The 13,563-nt window shown below is 39.1% G+C and overlaps 1 protein-coding gene across 1 annotated transcript in view; it reads right to left on the reverse strand.

Moving 5' to 3' along the window:
• Nucleotides 1–925: 925 nt before the first annotated feature.
• The window catches only part of pth1r (parathyroid hormone 1 receptor), a 45,113-nt gene continuing 32,475 nt past the window's right edge, over nt 926–13,563 (reverse strand). The window contains exons 7-13 of the mRNA XM_053515641.1: nt 13,385–13,538; nt 9,122–9,182; nt 8,961–9,027; nt 8,645–8,739; nt 6,889–7,030; nt 3,075–3,116; nt 926–2,565 (exon numbers count right to left, since the gene is read on the reverse strand). Of these exons, the coding sequence (XP_053371616.1) occupies nt 2,209–2,565; nt 3,075–3,116; nt 6,889–7,030; nt 8,645–8,739; nt 8,961–9,027; nt 9,122–9,182; nt 13,385–13,538 (918 nt within the window). The 3' untranslated portion in view covers nt 926–2,208. The remainder of the gene's footprint in view (nt 2,566–3,074; nt 3,117–6,888; nt 7,031–8,644; nt 8,740–8,960; nt 9,028–9,121; nt 9,183–13,384; nt 13,539–13,563) is intronic.

A 13,563-nucleotide genomic window follows, 5' to 3' on the forward strand; every position in this document is an offset into this window, starting at 1 on the left:
GAAATATGGGAAATAGTAGGGAGATTTTGAAAAAACTTCCAAAACAAGTCAAAAACTCCTGTGATGTTTTACATGTTTTACTTTTTACAGACTTTTAGAGAAAACAAAATTGACATTTTAACTGTTAAACAATTATATATTTTAGAAGAATATTTTAGATACAAATTTTGGAAAAATAAAGCACAAGGAAATAGGACAGGTTGTAAACCTATTATTTTTCTGAAAAAGATCACATGTAAGGAAACAAACAAACAAACAACAAACAAAATCTCAACACACACTAAGAACTTTTTTAAGCAACGTTGCTACTTATATTTTGCTAATATGACAATAATTCCTTCCTTTTCCCCATAGATTTATATACAAAAAATTTGCAACTATTTTAAAAATAAACAATTTTCTGGTCAAAAAAAAAAAAAAAAAAAAAAAAAAATTGCCAGTAATTCTTTAGAAAAGTTTTTTGGTGAAGTAAAGCAATTTTGCTAATTAGATTTTGCTAGTATGATAATAATAATAATAATAATAATAATATGCAAATATAACTTTTTAAAAGTGAAAGTTCCTTCAAATAATAATAATAATAATAATAATAATAACAATAAAAAACCCAAACATTTTCTGTCAGTCAGGTTAAAAATATTTTGTAGACCGAGCTAGCTAACATGCTCAGTTAGCTAATCAGAAACTGACAAATATTTTGCTTGTGCTTCCCTGATTTAAGACAAATAAAATTTTGAGTACCTTAGCAAACCTGACAATCTAGCTAGCCAAGAATATTGTTTAGCTTTAACTTTTTTTTTTAAATATAGAAATCATCTAGCAATGTTGCTTTAATAAGTCATCAGCATATCTGAGCAAAATAAGAGTCCTTCATAGTTACTGTCACCTGTCAGGAGAGTTGGTGTGATGGCTGACAATACAAACATTTTTCTGGTTATTTTTTTTATTGTAAACATTTTGACCTACACAAATACAAACATTAACACACTTTTAGACACTGAGTGGAATTACACATAACATGTTTGCAATACAGTTTTAAAACTTTAATAAATAAACAGAAGTCATAATTTGAGATGAAGGACATTCTGCTAAACGGGAAAACATCACAAACTTTTAAACGATAAATGATATCTAAACGGTGAAAGTACTGTACGCTGAATTAATCGAATAAATACACAGAAATGTGCAAATATCCACAATTAAAAATTATATAAAACACAAGAATTCATTACATTTTTCATTTAAAATATTCAGTTCCAGTTCTTTGCTAAATCAGTTAGTTACAGTAAGTGCTAACTATTGCTCAGGGGGTAAATATTTAGCTAAGTTAGCTTGCTATGTGACAAGATATCTGTTAAAGAATTAAAGTTAGCATCACTTTTTTTATTTGGTCACTCAGCGACTAGCATGCTAGGTTCTGTATACTTGAGACAGTTACTCTAGCTGACTAGCTGTGTCTTGTTTCTTCCTGTGAGCTTATTTCCTGTTTCTTTAAAAATTCTTAAAAAAATAATCTTTGAAAGGAAGTGAGGTCATGGCACAAACGTACATACATTTTTCCTGTATGTAGCAAAATATAGCAAACATTTTCAAACTAAAGATAAAATTAGCAAGCCAGTGTTTTACTGCTAAGCAAAGTCGATGTAGCGAGAAGTAAGGACACGCGCATGCTAACGGCTACACAGCACAGGAAAATGAATCGAGGAATGAGATGAACTTTGTTAAATTGTGTAGTCCTGAAGAAGTCACATGTTCTGTGTGAAGTGTTAAACTCGTGTGGGAGGCTCGCTAGCGATTTCCATTAACCTGAATTTAACCACATTTTTTGTTAATTCAAAAAGTACGAAAGGTCATAATTTCCTAAAAAAAATTAAACACAAAAAGGATTCTGTAAAATATTGAACTTAAGTGTGAAGTACAAGAACAATCAAAAAAAACATAAAAACACCTGATTTTTTTTCTTAAAAAACAAACAAACAAACAAACAAAAAACACCATGTAATAACACATTTCACTATACAGAATATATTTATAAAATATTTTACACATTAAATATAATCTTCATCTGATAACAATGAAAATCCTGTGATGAGGATCTGGCTGGTGGTCCAGAGCTCCTGGGTTAGCCTGTAAACGCTAACCTGTTAGCTGATTCAGCAAAACTAGCAAGCTCCTCCTCCAGAGCAGATCCTAAACTTTTTTTGGAAGTCACATAACAGTTTCCCGCTCTTCCTCGACTAACGGGGCAGGTTTTTCGTCCGTGGCCATCTTGGATGACTCGTCTTCCTGCACGTGGAGTTCTTGAGCGGACGATGGTATGGACTGGTCCGACACCGAGCCGTTCTTTACGTAGCCCGGAAGGTTTCGGTGCCCGTTGGTGCTCGAGTTAGTGTTAGCGGGCGTGAGGCGCATGCTGACATCACGCTGCCGCAACGTCACGTTAGTCACGCTGGTGTGGGAAACCATGGGGCCGTAGCTGTACGTGCTGCTACCGCTGCGTGCTTTACGCTTAAAGTCCAACGCCAGCGTCCTCCGGCTCCATGACTTCTTAATCTCCGCCTGGACCTGGACATGGAATTAAAAAAGCTCAATCAAATCGCTATCAATTGGCTGAAACTGTATAAAGATCATCGCTATTGATCGTAGGTTCAGGTTTTACACTTTATTTGCTAGCTTAAAGTCAGTTGTTGAGTTAATGATCATGCTGCCAAAATTAGCATTGTGATGACTGAAAACATAATTATTTATTGATTTCTTTCATAGTTGTACTATTATAATTTAAATAAGTATTAGATTAATGTAGTTAATTAAAGAATTATATATTGCAAATATTAAAGCAAAACAAGCATACATTTTTGAATGTCCTTTAATCATCGTGTACACGACTAATCCTTTACAACACTAGACTGTTTAAATATCAATGTAAGTAAAAGTGAAGTAAAGTAATTAAATAGTGGATTAGATTAGGCACGTCGATATATTAATAAAAGTCCTGAAAGTAACTAAATGTGTTAAGGTTGAGTTTAGCTGTGATAACAATAACAATAATAAGTACAGTATTGTGCTGATCTCACCTCTCCATTACAGAAGCAGTAAATAATCGCAACGAAGAAGCCCTGCATGGAGAACACACATAATCTGCTGTTAGTAAACAAACAAACAAACAAACAAATAAACTGTAGTGAATGAATGATCTGGGCAGTGTAAGGTTTTTACACACACACACACCCATATATATATACACTACTGTTCAAAAGTTTGGGGTCACTTGCAAATTTCTTTGTTTTTGTTCAGTGATTTATTTTCTACATTCTACAACAATACTGGGGATTTCAAAACTATAAAATAACACATATGGAATTAGGTAATTACATAACAACAAGAAAAAAAACAGTTAGTTGTTATTTTAAGACACAGAGGTCAGCCTTTCTGTAATAGTTCTTGCAAGAACTGTATTGTCAAGTGCATTTGCAAAATCTGTCAAGCGCCATAATGAAACTGGCTCACATGAAGGCCGTCCCAGGAGGGCGAGACCAAAACCTACCTCTGTCTCAGACGAGAAGTTTATTTAGAGTTATCAGCCTGAAAAATGACCAATTAACATCACCTCAGATTAGAGGCGTTATGAAGTCTTTACAGAGCAGAAGTAGCAGAAACATCTCACCATTAACTGTTCAAAGGAGATTAATGCATTTTTGGGACGCCTTCAGCATTCCTTTACAATGTAGAAAGAAATAAAAATCAGGAACCATCATGGAGTTAGAAAGTCACCCCAAACTTTTGAACGGGAGTGTGTGTGTGTGTATATATATATATATATATATATATATAAAACCAATTGTATATAGAAAGCAATTCCTAGACCTCCTGATTTATACACAGGACACTGACTCAAAAGGGGGTGGGGTTTAATTTACCACCATCACCACCACATTCCCAGTTCTGCTGGGTTTCTCATGGATGAAGATCCACAACTCACAGATCTCTACCATAAATCACAAGGCTCCTTGAACATCAGCTCTACGTCAAGGGAAAGAAATGTGAATTTCATACAGTATGTGCACTTTGGCATTGCTTGGTGACAGATGGGGTACTTATGGACCAGGACAAATCTTCTGAGGTCATGAACTGGCAAAGAAATACAGCATTATGTAGACCAATTGCACCTCCACTAAAAGCCCTTCTGAAAAGCGGAAATAAGCAGTTACAGTCAAACCTGTCACTTCAGTATTCTTCTCTAGGAAGGTGATTGAGATAATAGCAATGAAAACAGACAGCTACCTGCGGTCAAATTGGCTCCGGAGAAATGGTGGCACTAACTGGAGGAAAGAAAATGCCCCTCCCCCCTCCTAAGATGAGCTGATCATGTAGGTCCGTACCTCTCAAATCTCGGGATACCCACGCACTCACTAAACCCAACATCTAATACAAAGGAAAAATGTTTGGCCAAACAGAGGTTTGTCTCATTCCCAAGCCAGGGCTCCAACTCCTCCTACTACCTACAGGCCAAGACCATGTCCACACCTTTCATCGCTGATCTGCTCTGAGATGCATTTACCATAGTGATTTTTGAATGTCATTTTATGCTTCCTTTCACCTCCTATGCAAGTACTATCTTTGCTCAATCTCCCATCAGTCTTTAAGACAGCAGAGCTGACATTCAATAGCTGATATTAAACTGTAAGCAATAACAAGCAATTTCCCTCTGGGATTAATAAAGCTCTTTGAATCTTAAATGTTCAATAGCTGATCAATTGGATTTATGGAATGGTCTGTGTCTTGGGAAGCCTTCCACATTGGTAAATATAGATGTTTTGGAGAGAAACCTGCCTACCTACCTGATGATTTGGTGTAGCTCTGGAAGGTTTGACATACAGTATAAAGGCTGCATAAAGGCTGCACATTGCAATGCCAACCATTTCTAAATACTACGTAAAATACTAACATAACAACGTCATTACAAGCTTGAACTGGCATGCCACAGCTCCCTCTTTCCACATTTCCACACCTTACGCCAGGCCAAGTGCCCTTGAAGAGGATACCCCCCTCCACTCCAAGGCAGACTAGGGTAAATCCTGGCTCAGGGTGATCCGGGATCAGGTTGTCTTGACTTGCCATTACCACAGTTAAATATACTATATAGAACTTAGATATACAGTGGAGGAAATAAGTATTTGATCCCCTACGGATTTTATAAGTTTGCCCACTTACAAAGAAATGAATGGTCTATAATTTTTATCATAGGTTTATGGTAAAGGACTGAAACAGAATATCAATCAAAAATCCAGAAAAAGCCACATGATACAAATGTTATGAATTAAGTTGCATTTCAATGAGGGAAATAAGTATTTGATCCCCAAGCAAAACATGCCTTAGTACTTGGTAGAGAAACCCTTGCTGGAAAGCACAGTGGGAAATTGTTTCTTGTAGTTGTTTACCAGATTTGCACACATCTTGGGATGCATTTTTATCCACTGTTCTTTACAGGTTTTCTCTAAATGTTTAAGGTTTCTTGCCTGTTGCTTGGCAACTCGAAGTTACAGCTCTCTCCGTTACTTTTCTATTGGATTAAGGTCTGAAGACTGGCTAGACCACTCCATGACCTTAATGTGCTTATTCTTGAGCCACTCCTTAGTTGCCTTGGCAGTATGTTTGGGGTCATTTTCCTGCTGGAATACCCATCCACAACCCATCTTCAGGAGGTTCTTATCCAAAATTTTACAACACACAGCCATATCCATTGGCCCCTCAAGTCAATCTGTACTTTTAGCAGAGAAACAGCCCCAAAGCATAATGTTTTCACCTCCATGCTTGACTGTAGGGACTGTGGTGTTCTTAGTGCCATAGTCAGCATTTTTCTTCCTCTGAAAAACAGCAAGTCGAGTTGATGACAAAGAGCTCAATTTTGGTCTCATCTGACCACAGCAGTTTATCCCAATCTTTCTCTGTTCATTGGCAAATCTCAGACGGGTCTGTACATGTGTCTTCTTGAGGACGGAAAGCCTTGCTGTGCTAAAGGATTTCAATCCATGCAGGCGTATTGTGTTACCAATGGTTTGTTTGCTCCTGACTGCCTTTAGATCATTCACAAGCTCCTCCCGTGTAGTCCTGGGCTGGTCCCTCATTTTTCTCATGATAATTCTTACTCCATAAGGTGAAATCTTGCATATAGGGCCATTAATGGTTACTTTGTATTTCTTCCATTAGTAAATAATGGCTCCAGCAGTTGTCTTCTTCTCACCAAGCTTTTAGCTGATGGTCTGGTAGGCCATTCCAGCCTTGTGCAGGTCTAATATCTTGTTCCTGACTTGCTTTGACAGCTCTTTGGTCTTGCCGATGGCGGTGAGGTTTGAATGGAAGATAGAGATTTTGTGGACAGGTGGCTTTTATACACACACCACATTGTTGTTAGGAGCACCTTCTTAAATTAATATGTACCACAAGAGCACATAACCAGTCTGTGAGAGGCAGAATTATTGTTGGTTGGTGGGGGATCAAATACTTATTTCCCCTCATTGAAATGCAACTTAATTCATAACATTTGTATCATGTGCTTTTTCTGGATTTTTGGTTGATATTTTGTCTCAATTCTTCACTATAAACCTATGATAAAAATGATAGAACCTTTATTTCTTTGTAAGTGGGAAAACTTCTGTAGGGGATCAAATACTTATTTCCCCCACTGTATATACTGTAGCTGCACACTATAGCTTTGGTATGGAACAAATAAGAGAATGTGTCTTGGCCAGGTGCAGGATGTAGATTAAATACAAACCTTTATTTTAACTTCTGCTCCTCGTTGCTAGGAAACTTAACATGACACATTTGTTTGTTTTAATTTTCAAGGCTGAAACACATATAAGATTTTTTTTTCTTTAAAATCGATACCTGAAAGGAGTTAATGAGCATCTCGCAGTGCATCTGAATCTGCCAGGGCACTCCGGACACCTCCGTGTAGGGCATCGCCATGAACACGATGTAGTGTACGCCAAACAGCGGCATCAACACCAGCGTTGACTTCAACAGCTTCCTGCGCACAGACAATCATTGTCATAATCTTTATCACCAACATCACTATCACCACCACTAGAGAATGTTATCAAGGATGTTAGCAAGAAGAAAAGGGAGCGACTTTCAGTTTGGTTTTTAAAGCAGCCAGTGCCGAGAGGAATCATAAATTAAGGTTAAGGGGCTAAAGCTTAAAGTCTATTTACTTCATATTTTATTTTATTTGCTTGTCTTTTCTAAATGTTTTGATTGTTTTTATATGCAAAAATTTGTAATACTGGTAATATTTTTGGGCAGCTGGACCAGATTATCTGCATTTACTTTACAGCAGAACCTTGGATTACGCGCATAATTCATTCCGGAAGCGGGCTCGTATTCCAAAACACTCATAAACCAAATGTAATTTCCCAATAGGAAATAATGGAAACGTAAATCATTCGTTCCACAGCCCCAAAAAAATACATAAAAATAATTAATACAAAATATAAAATTAAAATAAAACAAATTTATCTGCACTTTACCTTAAAAAAAAGTAAAAAATAAATCCCGACAGATAAGAGTGTCCGTTTATGCGCGCAGGTGCTGTGTATGTGTGTGTGTGTGTGTGTGTGTGTGTGTGTTTGTGTATGTGTGTGAGGCTAAAGAGGAGACTCTTACGTTCAGCCCCTTCCCCTTTTCATCTTACACTGTAAACTTTACACACACACACATTAACGAAAAGACTGTTTTGACTAAAAAATGGAAGGAACATCGCTAATGACACTCGTGTCGTGTGACTCAGTGATACTAACGGAATCACTGCTGTAAAGTAAAACAAAAAAAACAAATGCACTTTACCTTTTGTGCTTTACCTGCACTTTACCTTTTAAAAAGAATCGCGACAGAGCAGCGTTCCTGTGTAGAGCAGAGAGTGTGTGTGTGTGTGTGTGTGTGTGTGTGTACACATAACAAGAGGCTGAGGAAGAAAATGGATCTTTAAACTCTCAAATGAGACTTTCTTTTTCTTTACACATGCGCACACGTGTGTTATAATAAACAGTACACGCACGCTAAACACACACACATATACAGACACAAAATAAAATATGTTTTACACACACACACGTGGTCAGAGTGTTATAGTAAACAGTACACGCGTTCATGGAAGTTGATTATACCAGTAGGAGACGCGCACTAAGACCCAGCAGGGGAGACGATTACCCACAATTCCACAGTGCAAAAGAGAGAAAAGACATTGGTTCAGTTGTGATCACGTGACACTCGGCGTCAAAACAACAAGCGCATGCGTGATACATTTACATTTAGGCGTTTGGCAGACGCTCTTATCCAGAGCGACTTACAAAAAGACATACATGATACATGATACTCGGTACTCGTAAACCAAGACCTGTTCGTTTCCAAGTCAAAATGTATTTAAAACCTTTGCTTGTCTTGCGGAACACTCGCATACCGTGTTACTCGCAATCCGAGGTCTTACTATGTATGTATTTCCTATGGGACAATGTGTTTCACAATACAAAATTTATCTTAGGAACTCGCCTCGTGCTGTATAGTGTAGTGTAGTGTAGTGTAGTATAGTATAGTATAATTGTGTTGTGTGAATGTTGGGGTTGTGGGGGCGGAGCTTCCACCTCACCTGTACTGCTGTCTGCTGTCGCAGCGGCCGGCGTTACTCTCCCTCAGCTTCGTGGCCAAAACCCGGATAATGTTCAAGAAGAGCAGGAAATTAATCTATACAATAGAGGAATATGGTTTTAAGTGGAGTTATACATCCTCATGTCTGTGTGCAGCGTAACGTCAGTGTTCTGCAGTAACCACACCACACTGAACGTGAGAGTTAACTTCATATGACAGTAGTGCAGACTTATATTAATGGGCTTGTTCTAATACATTATGGTTTCCATAGCAACATCTTGGCAACAGTGTGTGTATGTGTGTATGTAAAAACTCACCGCAATGGCTAATAGAATGGGGATCTGTACAATCCATTTCAGATTACCAGCACTCAGGTCCCAGCACCTGTGTCACACACACACACACACACGTTTTGTCACCCAGTCTATTATCCTCAAATAAGTATGTGTGTGTGTGTGTGTGTGTGTGTGTTACTCACTCTGTGTCAGCAAGTGTGGCTCGAAGACTGGCCCAAACGGTCACAAATATAGCAGGAATGCCTGGAACACGGGGAGAGAAAGGGAGAGAGAACAGCAATCAGACACCAGCCATGATCATCTGGGTGATAACGGATAGCAGGGATTGATCTGCATTTCAAAATAAGTGAGTGTAATGCTGTAAGACACGAGAGATGAGTTTTTTGGTATAAGGCCTGCGTGTAACACTGCCAGACGTGAGTGTAACGGCGGTCAGGACTGATCAGTGATGCGAGGCGACTCCACTGCATCCACATTGTATGCGCTGTGCATACACACACACACTTCGCACAGTGTGTACAATGCAGGCGCAGTGAGGCCCAAATCCTATAAACCTATCCATATATTAACGTGACTCGTGACACGACCTTTAATCACACAACGCCCCCTGGAGTTAACAGTGAGTAATTTATGTTGCCTGCAATTATGATCCATTCACACACAAATCACAGGATCCCGGTTTATAAAGGAGCCGTGACACGTGGTGACGCAGCCGTCATTACCCTCATTATCCTGGTTTTCATCAGAAAAACACTTCCTGTTCATTATGTCATGTTTTAATATTAGGAGCTAATTGCTCGCAGGATCAGAGTGTTAAAGCAGCAATAAAACCAACACAACACAACACACTCGTCTAGAAAACACAGGAAGAAAAACCTAACAAATAAAGGTACGTAAATACATGCGTTTTCATATTAAACATATATTAAATATATCATATTATACTTTATACAGGTGTGATTAGACACAGAGGTAAGTGAGTACTGGCCTGCTTTTGACGTTGTAGGCAAGTATCAGGGTTTTGAATTTGATGCGGCAGCTATAGGAAGCCAGTAAGTGGGAGTAAGTAAGTGGGGTGGAGTGGGAGATGGTGTGATGTGAATGTACTAAATAACCAGGTTATCTCATCTATGGATTTGTTTTCTCCCCTAATGGCCAGCCATATTACACGATGGCGATGCCAGGATTCATCTGGCTCAGGAATAAAAGAGTGCTTTAGGGAGTCAAAGACGTCATTTTCACACATGGACATCAGACATCACAGAGTCCAGACCTAAACCCCATCGGGAATCTTTGGGACGTGCTGGAGAAGACCTTACACAGCAGTCCAGACTCTCAGTCATCAGTACAAGACCTTGGAGAAAAATTAATGCTACTCTGGATAAAAATAAACGCTGTGACATTACATAAGCTTATCAAACGATGCCATGGCTGTAATCAAAGCAAAAGGTGGAAGAATGAAATGATAGATTGTTCCCGTACAGATTGTTGTTGTATTTAACCAGAAATAAGACCACTGCAGAAATCTCCACAACAACATCATGCAATAGTGAGGACTTCATGAACTTTTTTAATAATAAAATTGTAAATATTAGGCATAAAATTGAGGTTTTGAAACCGAACAATGTAATTGATGCAGATGTTAATCTAGCCATGTCAGCTCAGAACCTAGAATACTTTACTCCCCTTGAAGAGAATGAACTAATTTCACTCATCTCTTCTTCAAATTCATCAACCTGTATATTAGATCCTGTACCGACACATTTTCTTAAACAGATAGTACCAGCAATAACAGAACCCCTGTTGAGAATAATTAATTCTTCACTCAGCATTGGATATGTTCCAAAATCTTTTAAATTAGCAGTTATTAAACCAATAATTAAGAAACCTGACCTCGACCCCTGTCAGCTGTCCAGTTACAGGCCAATATCAAACCTCCCCTTTATCTCTAAGATTCTGGAAAAGATAGTAGCTGAGCAGCTATGCTCATATATACATAGAAATGGCATACATGAACTGTATCAGTCAGGATTTAGGCCTCATCACAGTACAGAGACAGCACTCGTTAAAGTAGTAAATGACATTCTATTGGCCTCTGATCAGGGTTGTGTAACTATGCTTGTATTACTCGACCTCAGTGCAGCTTTTGACACCATTGATCACGCTATTCTTCTTCACAGATTAGAAAATGTAGTAGGAATTAAGGGTACGGCCCTCTCCTGGCTTAGATCCTATCTGACCCATCGTTATCAGTATGTAGACTTAAATGGTGATTATTCTACATGTTCTCTAGTGGAGTTTGGCGTTCCGCAGGGTTCAGTTTTAGGTCCACTGCTTTTTTCCCTTTGTATGCTTCCTCTGGGCAACATAATCCGTAAGCATGGTATTAGTTTTCATTGTTATGCTGACGATACACAGTTATATGTCTCAGCAAAACCTGATGAGAAAAAACAGCTTACTAAAATCGAGCAATGTGTGCAGGACATAAGAAATTGGATGCTAATTAACTTCCTTTTGTGGTCTTTATGTTAATTAGATTACTAAAACAGACTTTCTGAGTCTTTCTAAATTTGATTTTAGCTCGGGAACAGACACAGTCTCAATAGAGTGAACCCTGAGTGACGACTCTATGCAGCTAGCAGACAGTTGGTTTAGCCTGTCTGTCTGCTCCCTGGCCTGGGCTCTGGATTGTCACTGATTAACTAGGCCTTTTCTAAGACTATGAGCTATACTACAAGAAATGAGAGCAGCACCTTCCCGAGTGGGATGGACACCGTCCCGCCCTAACAGGCCAGTTTTGCCCTCAAAGGTCTTCCAATTATCAATGAAGCCCATGTTGTTTTCGGAGCACCACCTGGACATCCAGCGGTTCAGCGACCATAACCTGCTGTAAGTTATGTCACCACGTCTCATTGGGATGGGACCAGAGCATATCCCTCCATCGGACATTGCCTTCGCTTGTTTAAACACCTCTATAAAGTTATTCTTACTAACCTCTGACTGATGAAGGCGTATATCGTTAGCTCCAGCATGTACTACTATCTTGGAGAACCTGTGCTGTCCTAGAGCCCTAAGATTACCTGCTATGTCCGGTGCTCTGGCTCCCGGGATACACCTAACCACTGCCGCCCCTAAAGGTCTAGCTAATTTCACGTGTCTCAGTATAGAGTCTCCTATGACCAGAGCTCTTTCAGGTTTCTCAGTGGGTGCATCACTGAGGAGAGCAAACCTGTTGGACACGTGAAGCGCAGAAGAGGTGTGCTCCGGTGGGCTAGCCTTAGCGTTAGCTTTGGCTGATCGAGTATGCCGCCGAGTCGTCACCCACTCGCCCCGCTGTGAGGGCTCTAATGCCGGAGTCGGGGGCTGGTTATCTCCGCCTGCGGCACCCAGACTGTCCGCTACAGGAATAACACTGCTCTCACGCTCTCTAACCCTCTCTAAAGTCTGGATGCGCTCCTCTAACACTGATATCTTCTCCGTCAGAGTGCTCATTAACACACACCTATCACAAATAAAATCATTACTAACGACGGAGGAAGAATGTCTAAACATCCTGCACTCTACACACTGAACGAGCTGAATATTGGACATGATAACGTACCTGAGTCAGAGTTGTAGTTGTTTGGAGCTGAATTCCGTTTGTTGTTTTTAGAAAAAGAAACTCGCGCGTTCTCCAAAAAGCGCAGAAAAAGGCGAAGCCAAATAGTGTGAGATGTAAAAACTAGTTGCTATTAATATTATTATTGTATAAATGAAAAAAAAGTATGTAATTTAAACGCTAACACAAACGCAGACCAAAAAAGTCCACCTGGGTCTTCAATAACTACCTGGACTCCATATTAACATCAATTAACATCAGCTATTATAGCTGAACTGCCTCCCACCCTACACACTGTATAAATGCAGATCATTTACTGCTTTCTGTTTCACCCAGATGAGGATGGGTTCCCTGTTGAGTCTGGTTCCTCTCAAGGTTTCTTCCTATTACCATCTCAGGGAGTTTTTCCTTGACACTGTCGCCCTCGGCTTGCTCACCAGGGACAAACTGACCATTTTGATTCATACAAATTCACATTTCATACAAACTTAAATAATTATTTTGACTGTGTAAAGCTGCTTTGAGGCAATGAAAATTGCTAAGAGCGCTATACAAATAAAATTTAATTTAATTGATTGTCTGCATGTTTTTGGCCGGGCAGCATATTATTGTATGGTATTCATAAATGTTATACTACTGTATTTGACATTATATTTAAATAATAAAAATAATAGAAAATAAGAAAGGTGTGTAGTTTCTATGAGCCATAATGCGTTACACACTACACATGGTGAGACGAACAAACAAAGTGTGTAATGAATTACTCTGTATTGTTTTAAAATCTATCACACACTAAAAATAGCATTTATAGATCTGACTGTGTTTGAAGCCCCGCCCATTTCCTTACCCCAGCCAAGGACAGTGAAGCCCCAGAGGTACTTCCTGTCAGAGAAGAAGGTCATGAAGATCAGGCTGTGGAGGTAAAGGCCTTCCACCAGGATCCAGTAATAATTACTCGCGAGGAAGTACAGGAAGAGCGTGACGGTGATCTTACAGCCGATCTTCATCACCAACAACAACAACAAC

The sequence above is a fragment of the Clarias gariepinus genome, chromosome 1 (genome assembly GCF_024256425.1).
Source record: "Clarias gariepinus isolate MV-2021 ecotype Netherlands chromosome 1, CGAR_prim_01v2, whole genome shotgun sequence".
Lineage (NCBI taxonomy): Eukaryota > Metazoa > Chordata > Actinopteri > Siluriformes > Clariidae > Clarias > Clarias gariepinus.